At 38.5% G+C, this 16,292-nt stretch overlaps 1 protein-coding gene across 5 annotated transcripts in view; it reads right to left on the reverse strand.

Moving 5' to 3' along the window:
* Nucleotides 1–15,826, reverse strand: part of LOC107295506 (proton-coupled amino acid transporter 1) — a 32,356-nt gene extending 16,530 nt beyond the window's left edge. Inside the window, exons 1-4 of one of the 5 annotated variants that reach the window (XM_015824823.2) lie at nucleotides 15,670–15,826; nucleotides 7,119–7,266; nucleotides 5,967–6,057; nucleotides 1,638–1,726 (exon numbers count right to left, since the gene is read on the reverse strand). In XM_015824823.2, the coding sequence (XP_015680309.1) occupies nucleotides 1,638–1,726; nucleotides 5,967–6,057; nucleotides 7,119–7,261 (323 nt within the window). In that variant the 5' untranslated portion in view covers nucleotides 7,262–7,266; nucleotides 15,670–15,826. Of the gene's footprint in view, nucleotides 1–1,637; nucleotides 1,727–5,966; nucleotides 6,058–7,118; nucleotides 7,460–8,014; nucleotides 8,038–14,149; nucleotides 14,329–15,626; nucleotides 15,647–15,669 lie in introns of those variants that run through there. The other 4 variants (XM_015824826.1, XM_015824824.1, XM_015824825.1 and 1 more) reach the window with 4 other exon arrangements.
* Between the last annotated feature and the right edge of the window lie 466 nt (nucleotides 15,827–16,292).

The following is a 16,292-nucleotide window of genomic DNA, read 5'->3' on the forward strand; positions in this document are numbered from 1 at the left end:
ATTCGAATATTTATTTTTAATTTATCTTAGATTTGTATTTTGTGTAATTGTTTTAACTGGCTGTAAGCCGCCCTGAGTCCTCCGGGAGAAGGGCGGGGTATAAATGAAATAAATCCTAAATCCTAAAATCCTGCGCCGGCCGAGGCGTAGCTGGCAAGCGGCAGAGACGGAGCAGGCCGACCACCAGCTGGCCCAGCCCAAGGGAGGTAAGGCACCCGCCGGAAAAGGGGAAAAAAATGGCGGACAGCCTTGCTTGGCGACCCCCGTGAAATGGTCGATCGACCCCAAATGGGGTCGCGACCCATAGGTTGAGAACCGCTGTTGTAGGAAGAGAGATGCATTAATCTATGGGGGCAAAAAATCAGGAACCTGGTAGTAGCTTCTCTGGCTAACAAAACAGCTATTTTGGGCATTGTTGCATTGCTCTAGATCACGGGTGTCAAAGTCACCGCGTCACGTGACATGTCACGACGTACTGCGATTTTTTTCGCAATTGCCGGAGCTGGGGTGGGCCTGGCCTCCGCATGATGCAACCGGCCCACAGGCCGGCAGTTTGACAGCCTGCTCTAGATGTTTAGCCTACCCTTTCTCCGATGACTGCTAATACCAGTAGCAATAGGAAATCAAGACTCCTGAACTGGGTCACTGGGAAGAAGGAAGAAGCAATTAAGAGTTCCTCCTTCCTTCTCAGAAACCAATATGGAATACTGTTGCCATTAGCAATCTAGTCTATTTTTCAACTATCCTACAGAAAAACTGGAAGCACATGTTTACTTAAGCCTGCTGATCAATCCGATGAAGAGCTCATAACAACGAGACTGCTGCTTTCTAGCTATTGAAAGCAGCGGGAAACCAGCACTCTGGTAGTTTCAATGATCACCAGGAAAACTTGGGCAGGGTTCTGGAGCAGCACATGTTAAGGCTGCAGGTGACATAAGGTCTACAGCTAGGTGATTCATAATCTAGATACAATATAATCCAATACAGTGCTAGTAGTGTTTCAATATCAAGGTCAACTGAGCTTTAATTAATTACAGGTTCTCCAAAATGAGTCATTGTAATTCTAGCGTCATAGGAGGCTTCAGGAGAAAAGAAGAGCACCATAAAAAACATGAGACTTGTTGGGCAGTTCAATTATCATTTAAAGACCCGACCCAACCCCAAAAGAGGCGGAGACAGGGACTAAGGGCCCATCTCCATAAGTAAAATTACCCAGTTTGGCTTTCTAAACCAAATTTCACTAGGTTTTGTTAATAGAAATCTACTTTATTTCTGCATGCCATCTACCAATGAACCTCTGTGCTTGCCCAGGGATGGAGATAGCTCTGAAAACAGATGAACTGTACATCTTCTAAATGGGTGGCTCAAGCATCATTTTTTGCTTATTCATTTTAGTAGCATTTGAGAAAACACAGTGTACAATCTGAAGCCGTCTCAGCAGCTAATGAAGCATAATAGAATTGTGTAATTTCCCCCCACATGACTGATTCCATGTCTTCAACGCAAGCTAATTCTTATTCCCTGATCTAGATTTTGCTTTCTTTATCGAAAGAACTAGTTTTTGTCTGTTATTTCAGCTGTTTTATAACCACCATCATTTTCTTCCAGGGATAGCAGTTGTCATAATTCCCTCTTACTTCTGGCACAGGTGGTGAGTGCATTTAACGAGGATGTCCATGCAATGTACTGCGATGATTCCAATCACAAGCAAGCAGATGGGACCCAGCTAAACAGTGAAAGAAGAGTAGAATTAAAAACATACTCTTTGCCACTGAAAAGATAAATGCAGGCTTTTAGTAAAACAGAACAGTTTTCAGCCAGTCTTGAAACAGTCACCATTCAAAAAAGGAGAGGGGAAAAAAAGAACCAGAAGTGGATAATCTGATCTTTGAATTTTGGTACATCTACCATATACATATTACAGTATTTATAAATTTTGAGGGGTTAATAGACAAACTTACATTAATTTGTAATCCTTACAAGTTTATTTTATGCCCCATGAATCTCCCAAGATTTTGCTGGCAAAATTCAACAGAAAATCACTCTTTTTCCTAATTATTGTGGCCATAAATTAATTCTTCAAAATGCAAACAACAAAAGCTAAAAATCCAGGCATCTCTCTTCTGATAAGGTCTGGGCCACCTTCCATTGATTGCTAATTGTTGGAAAGAAACACCTCCTCACCCCAAATCTGTTTGCTTGCATCCGTGCCAACATTTCTAAATCTCAGGAAGAAGCTACTTAATGAACAATTAAAGTGGAGAACATTCTTCTAAGATTAGAACAAGGAAAAGGGAACAAGGTCAACCTGTCTTATATTTAAACTCTGCTGGATCTGAAGGCATACTTATATATCAAACTTCAGCACTATAGGTGAATACTTACATACCAGAATGAGCAACAGAACCCTCCAATATGCTTTAAAAAAAAGGAAAGTTGGAAAGTTCTATTATCCTACTATTACCTGGATTGCATATGGCAGAGGTCCCCAACCTTTTGGGCAGCAGGAACCGGTTCCATGGAGAAAGGTTTTTCAACGGACCGGAGAGTGCGTGATTTTGTGTGCTGCCTGCATCCCATGGATGGAGCTTTGTTTGTGCGGACCGGTTGCTGGCATGCCCTGGCCCGGTACCGGTCCACGGACTGGGGGTTAGGGACTCCTAGGATATGGCCATGAATGTATCTTAAATATATCTTCCTGAATAAGCTACATTTAGACAGCTGTTTGTAGCATATTAAGCCAGAAACAAACACACCTCTGTTTGGCTTATCACAAAGTAGGAATTCTGTATGAAGATGCATTGATTTGTTTGTGGATATGTGTTTAATTTAATACTACTATACCCTGCAAAGGTTTGGTGAATTAATTAAATTTATTTCTCTCAGTTTTTAATTTCCTCTCTCCAATTTCTAACCTTTTAAAAGAAGTTACACAAAATGTATATATAAAAATATATTATTTCTTTTATTACAATTTTTTATACACTTTTACTAATATAAATGTCTTTACAACCAATTTTTTCAACATAGAGCATCCTTGTGTTAAGTTTTTATTAATGCATACTTTTGTGGGAAATGCTTAATATAAACTATCAAAAAACAAATGTGTGTCAGTCTAGGAAATGTAAATTAGATAAATATGAAACATCTTTCTACTGTTTCTTCAGCATAGTTTCTATTCGCACTCAGGGCTTTTTTTGTCATAGAACACCCAGAACGGAGTTCCGGCACCCTTTTTGGATGGAACCTTGTAGGGTAGGCAAGGCGGGTTGTATGACATGTGTGAGTTCCGGCACTTTTTTTTTTTTTTTTACAAAAAAAGCAGTTCGCACTCACTATGTTAATCTTATTAATACTCTATTAGTTCCTTTGAAAAAAAAATTTGAGCTTATTTTTTCCTGAAACCTATCTTTAATAAATATGACAGAAACACCAAAATCCAATGGACAATGAAGAAACTTGTAGCTCCTTAAAGAGAGGTTGATTACAGCATCAGTTTAAATGAACTATAATTTACTCTATCAAATACATAAAACTACAAATGTCCATAATTCACTATACCTCTTTATGCATCTGTTCAAGAATAGTGGAGCCCCCAAACATTTATATAAATAGACATAGTCTTTCAGGTGCCAGAAGGTTGTGTTATACTGCAATATGCTTCTATTTTTAATTTATTTTCTGGTTCTTAAACAATTGTTCTACCATTTTTCTATTATTTATCATGTTGATAATCCACTCACTCCTCCAGAAGTTTATTGAGATGTTTCACTGGTTTTGATTCTTCCTCTTTCAAGCAGACCTCTCTATATTAGTTAATTATGTGGCTTTCCCTCTCTCTTAGCTACTTCCTCTTGATCCTGTTATTCACTTTGAATCTTTATTTCCATGCTGACACAAGCCATTCACTTTTTTGAATAGTCAGTGTGTCATCTCCTTTTCATAAGAGATTTGCTTGCATTTTTGCCATCCTGATGTACTAATATTATTTATTATTAATATTAATATTATTATTATAAAAACATGTTTAGAAACAGAGAAAGCATGAGAAAAGTAAGAATAATGTTAGCCCTTTGAGGTGGAATAAGTCAGGAAACAGACTCTACAAGTCTGGCTGGAACTTAACTTTATTTATATAGGCCACAATAACAAAATCTTGAAAGCTGACTGAGGTTTCCACTCTCTCCTTTTATACATTAGTCTAAGGATCAAGAGGAGGACTAATAGAAAACTAGTAAGTCCTCTTCCACATCAGGTCTGGCTTCGTTCTTGTGTTTTCTCTTTTTCTTGGCCTTAAAGCATACTTTTGCAATCGTTGTCTCTACTTTGCTTCTTCAAAACCATCTCCTTGGCTCTCTTCAGTTACCTACATTCACTTGTGCTGAGGATGTCAAAATAATATAATTAGTATTGTGTCTGTAGCTAATTCAGTTCTTTTGTATACCACATACATGACATTAGAACTATTTTGATATAACCTAGTTTAATTATAGTTTAAAAACTCTTGAGGGCAATTTCTGAAGAACTTTGAATTGCTGGGAGAGCTTTAATGCTCAAATCAGAGTCATATTTAGTTTATGGAGCATGTATAAAATGTTAGGGTGCAGGATGTCCACATACTTGAGGATATGTTTTTCACTATTACAACCTACATAATAACCTAGGTAATTATTTCAAAGAACAGAAAGTAAATATATTACTCAGGCTGAGTTGAGTGAATATTATCTGATGTACAAACATGCACTTCCCAAATGTTAGATGGTTATCAATGGAACAAGATGAGACGGACACTAAAAATACTCTAGCTTAGATGTTTGCCATGGCTCCTTTCAAATTGCTAGAAAATGGAACAGAGATATGTGTCTGAAGTCCTCTTTTTTCAATTCAAGCAAACGTATGATATGTTTTCTCTGTTGTAGCATGTATCCTGGATGCTGTAATTATTTTATAAGCGGTTTGTTGTTGTTAACTGCGAAGTCGTGTCCGACCCATCGCGACCCCATGGACAACGTTCCTCCAGGTCTTCCTGTCCTCTACCATCTTCTGGAGTCCATTTAAGTTCACGCCTACTGCTTCAGTGACTCCATCCAGCCACCTCATTCTCTGTCATCCCCTTTTTCTATTGCCCTCAATCTTTCCCAGCATTAGGCCCTTCTCCAGTGAGTCCTTCCTTCTCATTAGGTGGCCAAAGTACTTGAGTTTCAACTTCAGGATCTGGCCTTCTAAAGAGCAGTCGGGGTTGATCTCTTCTAGGACTGACTGGTTTGAATGCCTTGCAGTCCAAGGGACTCGCAGGAGTCTTCTCCAGCACCATAGTTCAAAAGCCTCAATTCTTTGTCGCTCAGCCTTTCTTATGGTCCAACTTTCACATCCATACATTGCAACTGGGAAAACCATGGCCTTGACTATACACACTTTTGTTGGCAGGGTGATGTCTCTGCTTTTTAGTATGCTGTTATAAGCGGTAAGGGGCCACTTATTATAATAAAATTTCTTTTGGGGAATATTAATCATCTTATTGCCTCTCTTCTTCCTTGGTTACAACAAGGGCTTTTTAAAATAGATATGTGGCAAATCCCGCAGCATTTCCATAAACCTAGTTGATGCAGTTGTAGAAAAAATACCAGTAACTGAAGGAAGTAATACTTTACTCCACCTTTAGCATCTTGATTATTCTTCTCTGGATCCAGGGCTACCAAAAATTAAGCTTGTGAACTGTCAATTACTAAAAATTATATTGCAAGACTTTGCAACAGTGACAGTTAGTTTAGCAATGATAGCTCAGAGGAGGATCAGAAGAGATTGTTTGTTTTTTTCCAGAACAAAATTTACCTGCCAACACAAATTTCTTGCTTAAACAAGTAAGAAATAATGTAATGAAACTTGCAAGACAGGTCTTTTTTCTCATAGAATAGAATACCCATGTGACCCCAGCAACTGAAACAAACCAAATGCAAAATTCTTACCACAATACCAGAATTTTTGATTGCTAACGGAAGTCCTAACAGGCCAGTACCAACGTTTCCTTTCAAGAGATGTATTAAGGTTTGGTACCATCTGAAGGGGGGAAAAAAACAATACAGAGAGATTAAGTACTTCAAAGAACCCATGGTTATTTCTTCAACCTCAGGGATGTAGAACCTCTACTGTTCCAAACATTGCAGAACTACAATTCTAGAAGCCCAGGAAGCACAACTAAAGTAGAGGATATCAGGTGTTGAAGTTCAGCAATATCTGGTGGTTCTGAAAATTTTCATCCCTGGATTAGGGCAAAAGAAACAAAATCTGAAGCTGAAAGATTACACTGTCTTTGGAGATGTAGGAGTGCCCTATATAAGTATGTTGTATTAATTACAACATACATGACAGCAGCCAGACACCAATTTTACAGAAAGTAAGCAGCTGCTGTATCAATTGTTAACAGAGAATTGATCCTATGTTCACATTTTGGGTAAGGTAGCTCTGTAGCTTCAGCAGATCTAGTAATTCAATTGACAACATGAAAAGATGTCAAGACAAGCTTTCAAATAATATCATACTAATAAGGTTACAGATACAAATTAAATCAATGTAAAGGTTTAAAAATGTCACAATTTGTCCGAGAAGCAAAGTTGTTTTCGATTACAAAATCTTAGCTTTTCTTGTACTTAACTGATATAGATTAGAGATGCCAAATCAGGGACTTTAAAAAAAACACCTCAGGCTGAGAACATGGGCCATTACTTTATGGGGATTTCTGTGTGTCATCTTGAGCAAAGAGCAGATTTCCATGTTCAGAATGTTTGGCAGGAAAATACTCATAATGGACAATCTTTAAAATGGGGGAGCTGGCAAGTCATAGCCATCTGAAGCAGTCAGAGGCCAGAAGAAAATGGACTTTAAAAATCTGAAATGTTACATAATTCATAATGAAATAATTCGTAATCAGGGTACAAGTCTGCATGCTGTATCCCCAGTAAATTTAGTAAATTTATCTGTGAATGACCACTGCTTTAGCTCTTTATCTGTAATCTGAATGGGCCCTGGCATGATGCCTGCATGCTTTTCCCTTCAGGTTGAATTAATTAACCTATGCATTTAGATGCAGACTGATTCTAATGAAGAATAAAATCACTTACGTTGTACCATTTGTTTCTCCAAATCGTTGATAGGATGATGGACTGGAAATATTGTTCAAGCCATCTGGGAAAGTGCCATCAGGAGTCACATCTGTTGAACTGTAATCATTGTAGTCTTCATTACACAACCTCTTGGTGGACATTGTGACTGTGGGAAAAGCAGTATTAGTCACCGTAGTATTTACTAACTCAACATTTCCCCCCTGGGGTTTTGTAGCCTCAATTGCACAAAATTTCTCTAGATGGACCATGGCTGTAGCACAGGTGTCTTCCTCCTATGAATGGAATAAATTCTGGCAGGTAATTATATATGTAGGGTGCCACACCTTCTGACCTACACAAAGAGTTGCAACAGGAGCATATTTAAAGGAAAACTCCAGATCAGAGGAACGCTTTGGGATCAGCACTTTATTATAATTACCACTGAAGTCAAAGTGTAACACTTTCAAAGTGCAAAACACCCACACTTTCTCCCCACAGGCAAGAAATAGCCTCTCTGAAATTCATTCACCCACTACCACTACCTTGAAGAATATCAGCACAGATTTCTGCACTTTGCAAACTGCAGCATTTCTATCCAATTCTCCCCAGCCATTCTGTACTCAGAAAAGCCATTCTGTACAAGTAAAATTATACGGGTAGCTTTCTATCAACTAGTTCAGGTAATGTCTCTTTGAAGTGCGATTAGACATTAAATCCCAGAATTCCTATGCAATATGGCCAGGCTGGTAGGCAATCATAAGAAGCTGTCACCTTGAAGACCACAATGAAGAAGAATGAACTAGACTAGGAAAAACAGTGGGTGTCAAATTTTAGGAATTAAAAAAAAACAACATGAATTCTCCAAGCAAAATTATGACAAAACTTTTCACTCATCTCCTTTCATAGACACTCACTCAGATGCAAAGACACAGTGAGATCAAACTAATTTTGATCACGTTGCAATGACTTTTAGTTGATTCAGCATTCATTTCTTTCGATGTTAAACAGCACATCCAACTTTTAATGTCAATTATATTGTCTAATTCTCACCCTGCCAGACAGAAAGGGTATGTTGCAGATCCCATTTTTAAAAGAATTTTGACTGGTAGGATCCAGGAAGAGAGCCTCAACCTCCAGAAGTGAGGCAGCCCCCCCCCCCCCAACTCTTCTGGCCTTCAGAAAGAATGTTAAGACCTCTGTCTGCCAAATGGCATGGGAGTCAAAAATGTGATATGCAACCCTGGGATGGTTGGTCTCATGAGACTGTTCTCTTTACCTTGTTAACTTTTAAACTTTTAACATTCTAACCCCACCTTTTAAATCTTTTTAACATTGTTCTTATTTATGCTTTTGTATTATATTTTTTTTTTATTGTGCGCAGCCCAGAGTCATTGAGGTGAGATGGGTGGTGTACAAATGATGAATAAAAATATACCGTATTTCCTTGTTGCTAAAAAACTTTCTCTCACGAAAATCTGGACAAAAGGAAGATATTTTATTCATATCAACTTTTTGTCTATCCAAAGAAATAGAACTAATAAGCACAAATACTCGAAGTGCAGGAACTGGCTGGGTAACATTATATTGGCTGTGATAGAAATGAAATACTTTTTGTCTTGGATTTAATTTTTTAACTTTATGGCTTTTCTTGGCAGTCATATTTTATCATCTTTGTTGATTATGTCTTTAGGGAGCTGTAAACTACAAAACTCTACTTAGAACAATCTAGGTGAACAGATCATATTGTACCTATATAAATATGATGTACTTATATATACTTACAATGACCTTAGCAGGAAGCTAGCCCTCATTCAGATATAATGTTAAGCACAGAGTGCTCTATAAACCAAGTCATTGTGCCTTGTTCAGCAACTGTGACATGAAAGATCCTGACCCAGCATTATATATAAACTGTTCTTCAAAAATAATAATTAAGAAAATTAGGAACACTAAACGTGTATTTTCTTCCATGAACACCAATTCCTCAAAATCACGGGTTTATGGTAGCTATGAACTCAACAATTATTTAATCGGAATTTTATATTGATTTTTCCAATTTATGTTCATAGGGTAAACTTGAGAATAAATTGGAAGGGAAACTATTTCCATCTCAGCTTTCCATCTGAGGTTGGTAAAATGAGGACCCACATTGTTTAGGGGCAATATGCTGACTCTGTAAACCACTTATAGAAGGTGGTAAAGCACTGTGAAGCGGTATATAAGTCTAAGTGCTATTGTTATCTTGAACCCAAATTTGAATTTGCTATATTCGCAAATTCAAAAGAAGTACATGGACACTCTTTCAGAGCTATATGTTAACATCAATTCTTCTGAGTTGATGACCGGATGCTATTTTTGGATTGCAAGACATCCTAATAGAAGAAACTGGACACATTTGGAAGATCTTCTGACTGTTCCTGGAAAACAGAGGCCTTGCTAAGAAGATAGGAGGTTTTGAAACTTGACTTTTAAAGGCCCTTTCAGGTCTATTTTTTCCTTTTAATGTATGACCACAATATTATTATAAATAAATAAATAAGAAATAATAGCTTTATAAAATGGATTTTATTTATCATGGCTTTACTTACATACAGTATTATCTATTCACATTTAATTACTATATCAAATTAAACACAGTTGAGGCCTTTAGGACATTCTAAGAATATAATGATACTATTTTTCTATAATATTTTAATATGATAACCATGGACATAGTCAGTCGCCAGTTAAAGAAGTATTGCTTAGTTCAGCATTAAATTACGGAAACTCCAACTGACTGATAAAAACAATGATTTGACAAAATTGAATCTTTGAGCTATTAAGAATTTGCTACTACTCTGCTTTGGGAAAGAAGTGATGAAATTAGTCATAAAGAATTAGCCATTTTCTCTTCTAAGACAAATTTGGAAGAACTGATCAATTGGGTTAGCTTTGGGGGAAAAAAGACTACCTGTTCTATAGTTCAAGCAAAGATAGTTTTCATGTATAAATAAATACTGAATATTTCATGCAACAACATTTTATTTGTTTATTTAAACTTATTGACCACCTAACTCCAGTGGATTCTGGGCAGCCTATGGAACTAGAAAAAAAAATAAAAAGAGCTAAAAACATTGAATCACACTGACAGCTCAGACTATAATAATCTAATGGAGAGCAAAAACAACGAAACAAAACAGGGGCACTGAATGAATAATATACATCAGTCCCAGTCCTAAGAACAAAGTCAGGTTTTCAAAGTTTTCAGCAACCTCTGGAGAGAAGGCGCCAAATAAAAAACAGACAGTATCTGTAGGTACACAGACTTTCTATAGTTTAATCTTATTATATCTTGGGGCAATAAACAAAATGACAATCTCTCTACTAAAATATGGCTGAGGGGAAATACTTTTATACTGCCAAGCTTGATCTACTGTAACATTTGAATCTGGGAACAGATAAAAAAGCCAGCCAGTGTCTGTCCATAACCCCAACAATAAAGACGAAAAGGGAGGATGTACATCAACTTTATTTAGTTTGATCAAAGATCAGTAACAAAGAGAAACAACCTATCACTCCATCCTGACTCCCACAAAGATAAAATGATATTTAAATACCAACATAAAATTTGCTTAAAGAGGCCAAAATGAGCATATTACTCAATAGAATCTGGATTCATTTTGACAGAATATATTGACGGGTGCTATCCAAAATGTTGCAATATTCTGTGTCACAAGAGTTTTTTTTCTGACAAAAGGAAGTTAACATGAAATGTGTTAAACCAACTTGGAACATGTAATTAAAAAGGATAATAAATTAGCCTTCTTAAACAGTCATTAAAGCAGAAACTATGTCGCACGAATGGATGAATTTAACAGCAAGGAATCACATGGACAAGTTCAGCAAGCTACAAGCTCTATATTTTTCATATTGTTTACCTACTGAAGATAAGATGTTAAATCTGGCTCTAAAGGATAATGTTTGCTGATTGGCAAAATCATGTACTATTTGTTCTCTATTGTTCTCTGAGATAAGAATAGATTCGCTTTGCTATCCAATGCCTATAAGCTTTTTTTCTGATTGTTTTCTTATCTAAGGAAAATTCCAAAAGATGAAGAAACTCTACAAAGAGGTCTCACAATGAGAGTTTCTCCAAATTTATTTGAGACTGTGAAGACTAAAATTGGCAGATGGCATGAGAGGAATCAATCCTGTAGAGAAATAATGGCATTTAGGCCAAATATATTATTCACAGCCATGCTCTTGTTTCAGTCTTCAGCTGAGCAGACTCTAATCTCTGGATTGCACTGGATTCACACTCAGGTGCTAGTAACACCAGAGACCCCACAAGATGTATCACTTTCCTCAGTAGTGTCATCATGAGTTCCAGATTCTTTCACACATGCATGTGAGCGCATGATACAGGTACAAAAAGGACATCATTTCAGTGCAAGGCTGCCTTAGTCATTTGCTCCCTCTTATCTGTCTTCCCCCTCCCCCCCCCAATTACGGTAGATATTGCTGTGAGTCATGTTCTTATGAACTTAGTCTGTGGTATCTGCAATAACTTGTAATTTGGATAAAAATCCATCTATGAATTACAGAGCAATTACACTAAGGGTCTAACAAAAAGTTGTTGCAAAGCTGCACGAATGCATTGCCCACCTTTCAGGCAGGAGAATTTTACAATCACCGAAAAGTTTCTTTGAGCATGTAACATTACAAACTCCGTGTATGTTTTTTACGACCCCCAAATTCTGAAACATTACAAGAATATATTAAAATTCCTCTGCTGTCCTTCTATTATCAATCTCAATTTAGATACTTTTGCAAAAGCCATCACTTTAATCTGCTGAAAACTAATTACCAGCTGGTTTTCTTCACAAAACTGTGCTAAGTTACTATGAGCTCATTTAAGGCTAACTGGGGCTCATTTAAGGCTAACTGAGTTAATTGTTGCATTATTATAAACAGCAAGAACAACACATTTACTTCTGCTACTTTGAGAGGTTGCAAGTTTGAATCTGAAAATGTCTTTGCAAATATGTTTAGGAATAGCAAAGGAACTAAAATGCAATGCATCTGCATTCTTTTAATTTAGAGGGTCACTGGGGCCATTTGGAAGTTAACCTGTGTCCTCAGGATCACCTGAGTAGTGCAAATGTGTATGGAGCTTTCCTTGGCTGCAGGATATTTTATGCCCTGTGTCCCTTCACTGTTGAAGACAGGCACAGGCTGTTGGGGGTGAGTCTGTGTTGTCTGCATCTCAAACTGAAGCGCAAATGGTTCCTGTAGTTTGCAATGTTTTCCGGAAATCCGTTCATATTCCTGCACCATTCCAAGGGTGTTCATCCCAAAGGAACTATTTGCACTTCAGTTTGAGATGCAGACAACACAGACTCATCCCCAACAGCCTGCACCTGTCTTCAGCAGTGAAGGGACACAGGGCAGAAAACATCCTGTACATTTGCACTACTCAGGTGACCCTGAGGACACAGGTAAACCTCCAAATGGCCTCAATGAATCTCTAAACCAGTGTTTTTCAACCTTGGCCATTTTAAGATATGTGGACTTCAACTCCCAGAATTCCCTAGCCAGCCATGCTGGCTGGGGAATTTTGGGAGTTGAAGTCCACACATCTTAAAATGGCCAAGATTGAGAAATACTGCTCTAAACGAATGCAAATGCCCAGCTGTCTGCAAGGAATATAAATTCTTCTATTTCCCACCATCTAGTCAGAACTGAAGAAGCTTCTTGCATGAAAAGCGAAATCTCTTCAAAGAAAAACAAGAAAGTTCAGTTGCCTCGTGAAAAAACACTTTTGGGACAACCATGACTTGGATTATTGAGATCCTCCATAGACATCTATAAGCTAGTATTTGCTTAATAAGTGTGAAGCAATTTGGATCAAATAACAACAAACAAGTATTGTTTAGGCTGAAAATTGATCTTTACAATTTTAGATTACATGACTAAGAGTTGTTGGTACTAAAATTTTGATTAAGCTTTCTGTTCTTCTTTGCTCGGTTGTAAAATATTCGAATTGGCCTACTGATACCTTGTCACTGTGTAGAGATAAAGCACTATTGTAGAAATTTAAATATAACACCTACAGGCATTGTCTTATGTAACTTTGTACAACAATATCTGAAACTCTAACCAAAACCCACTTTCTCATAAATACATTTTTTAAAAATAGGCGTGTGGGAAGCCAGGTTTATCATAGAATCCATCCCCAAATTGCTGAATCACAGGGAGTTTCTTTTATTTTCAAATATATCATGAAACTGATCTTCTCAATGTCAATTATTTTTTAAATGACTGGAAATGACCCCAAAACAATTTATAACATTTAGTAAGCAAGCAACATTGATCATTCCTAGTACATGACAGAAGTATTTGTTTTGCCAGGCAGGACAAGAAAGCTCTCCAACAAAGTATAGGTCGTTATTCAGCAACAATTGAATCATATAATCCCCCTAGCCCACTAGAAACATAAGAAATGAACTAAAAGAACATGTAGACAAGATTTTTGCTATACTCCTACGCACCGGGACTTAATGTCACCCTATAATTTCTGTAAAAGTGCACAAGGCCCTACTTTGAAAATCAGCAAGTTGAGGCACTTTATCACAAGTAGATTTTTTAATTTTTTTTAAGATTAGAGATTACAAAACAGCAGGAAGCACAAAAGGCTAATTCTATCCTAAACAGCAAACAAAGAAAAAGTAAAAAAAAAAAAAAAAAGAACCCTGCTAAGGAAGGTAGAACTTGGAAAAATACCAGACGAACATTTACAACCTTAGATAGGAGAAATGTTAGCAAAGCAAAAGGATCCTTCAGAGATCAAGGGTGACCTATGTTCTTGTCCTTTTTTGACCGCAGTCCAAAACACAGCAGTGAGTACTTTTCATTCAAACACCAACTAAAGTACAGAAAACTGTCTTCAGCATGGATAGAGTATTCAAAACTCAGTACAGCTTTAGAATTTATAATTCTAGAAAGTTTCCTGCTCCTATATTAATGATAATAATGCAATAGTAGTGCAAAAGACAGATGCTATGGTTTACCTTATTTGGTTATTGCCTCCTAAAGATGGTCACTGTTGTGGGAAGCTGTAGCTAAAGACCAGCTTGCTGAGGTGAATCACAAGCTGATGTATTTTCATAAACAGAGATGATATTATATTACACTTAGGCTCCAACCTTCCCCTCTGTTCTCCAGATGTGTTTAAATTCTGGAAAGTCCTGGATTGGTTCTCACTTAACAACCACTCATTCACTGATAGTACAAATGGAAAACATCGCTGAACGAAAGTGGTACTTAGGATCAATTCGCACAGTCATGTGGGTACAACCCAGGCACTCAGTGACATGCTTGCAGTTACGACACTGCAGCATCCTATGGTCACACAATCCCCATTTGCGACCTTCACTACCAGCTTCTGACAAACAAAGTCAATGAGGAAGCCGGCAGAAAGTTGCAAATGGTTTGATCTTGTGATCTCATGCTTAACAATGGCGCAAGATTTGCTTAACTAGAAGTGCCAGAACTGCCCTCGCTAAACGATGTGGTCACATGATGTCACACTTTGTGATGTCACTTAGCTATGGAAATTCCAGTTGTTAAGTGAGGACTACCTCTTCAGGGTTCACACATGTCTGCAGAACCTCAGGTTGGAGAGAGCTGTTTGAGATTCTTAGTTTGACAGCCCTTCTTCATTGTTCCTGCATCCTATTTTGGCTAACGTAGCATTCCTGAAACTCTCTATTTGGGGATTATAGAAGTAACTATTAGATCTAGCTTTGAAGCATTTTGTAAGTTGTCTCCAGATCACTTCCCTAAACAGGAAGAACTTCATTGCAGAAACATATTTTACACACACACATACCTACCTACATATGCACATAGAGTCATTATCTATACCGCGCCTACTCCAATAAAGATATTTGTACACTGCTCATACACTGCATTTTTCTTTTCCTTGTTCCTTTATTCACAACTATTCCAATGGCAATTATTCCAACATGCATTAAACATTGTTCAAAGCACGATATTTATTTAGACATCCTATTGTAATTGTCTCATTTTTACCCCTTTCCTAATACAAGAAGATCCATATTTTCCAACTGGTTACATATATACCATCTCTGTAAACAACTATTCAAATTCAGTAGAAAAAAAAACCAATCCCTTTCACTTGCTTGGTTTTCACTTTTTAACAAATGCTATTCCCGTGATTAATTTCCCCAGATTTCACATAAACCTACACCACATGCAAATGTTTTCTCAGCTGACATCTGCCGGACGACCCACTCCCCAGCCTCCATTTGCCCACCTCCCACCCCCCGGATCTGCCAGCCTTGTGGGCCGCCGCACAGCTGGGAGAAAGCCGGGTGCTCCTCAGCCTCGGGGCCACTGAACGCTTGGCCGCATCAGCGAAATGAAAGCAGCCTAGAAAATCAGCCTCGTTTGTTTTCCCCATGCACGCAGCCAAGCCTCTAGTCCTCATGCCCCCTGATCCTCCTAACCTGTCCCCGCACGCACCCTATCAGCTGCCAGCCTCTTTTCGAGCCAAAGCCAGACCCACCTCCACCATTGATCTCTTTGCCTTTTCCTTTTCACCGGCTTTCCATTTTGGCCCCTTCCTGTGACGGGTCATCTGATTGAACTTGCTTTCTCTCTTCACGTGACCGCGCCGGGTCCGCGGTCGACGTGTAGATGTGGTGTGACGCTTTTCGGGAACGAGGAGTTCTCCGCCCGGCTCTCCAAGGCAACTTCCGGCCAAAGGACTAAACGCGCCTTTGTTTTGTGTTTTGAAATCTTCACGCCGCCGGCTGCAGCTTGGACTGCTGCGCCCCTTAGAGGGACGCCCGCCCGTTGCAGCGGAGAAGCCGCTGTTGCTGCTCCTGCGCTAAGCTCGGGCGCGGCTTCTTCTTTTTCTTCCTCCTCCCGCTCTGCGGCGGCGCTTTCTGCAGGAGACGCCGAGGGCAAAGCCGGGCCCGCCCGCTCCCCCCCGTTCCCTCCCTCGGCTGCGGTTTAGCTGCCTGGGATTTTTGCGAGGCAAGACCCGGCTCTTGAACAGCAGCCCGGGCCCATCTGGTGGTTTTTTGTTGTTGTTGTTGTTTGCATCTGCAGTGAGCTCGGTTGATATTGTGGGAAGTTAGCCCAGAGAAGGAAATATTAAAAAGGCAGAAAGAAAGATATTGTTCA

Source organism: Protobothrops mucrosquamatus, unplaced genomic scaffold (assembly GCF_001527695.2).
Source record: "Protobothrops mucrosquamatus isolate PMUCROS unplaced genomic scaffold, P.Mucros_1.0 scaffold2369, whole genome shotgun sequence".
NCBI lineage: Eukaryota > Metazoa > Chordata > Lepidosauria > Squamata > Viperidae > Protobothrops > Protobothrops mucrosquamatus.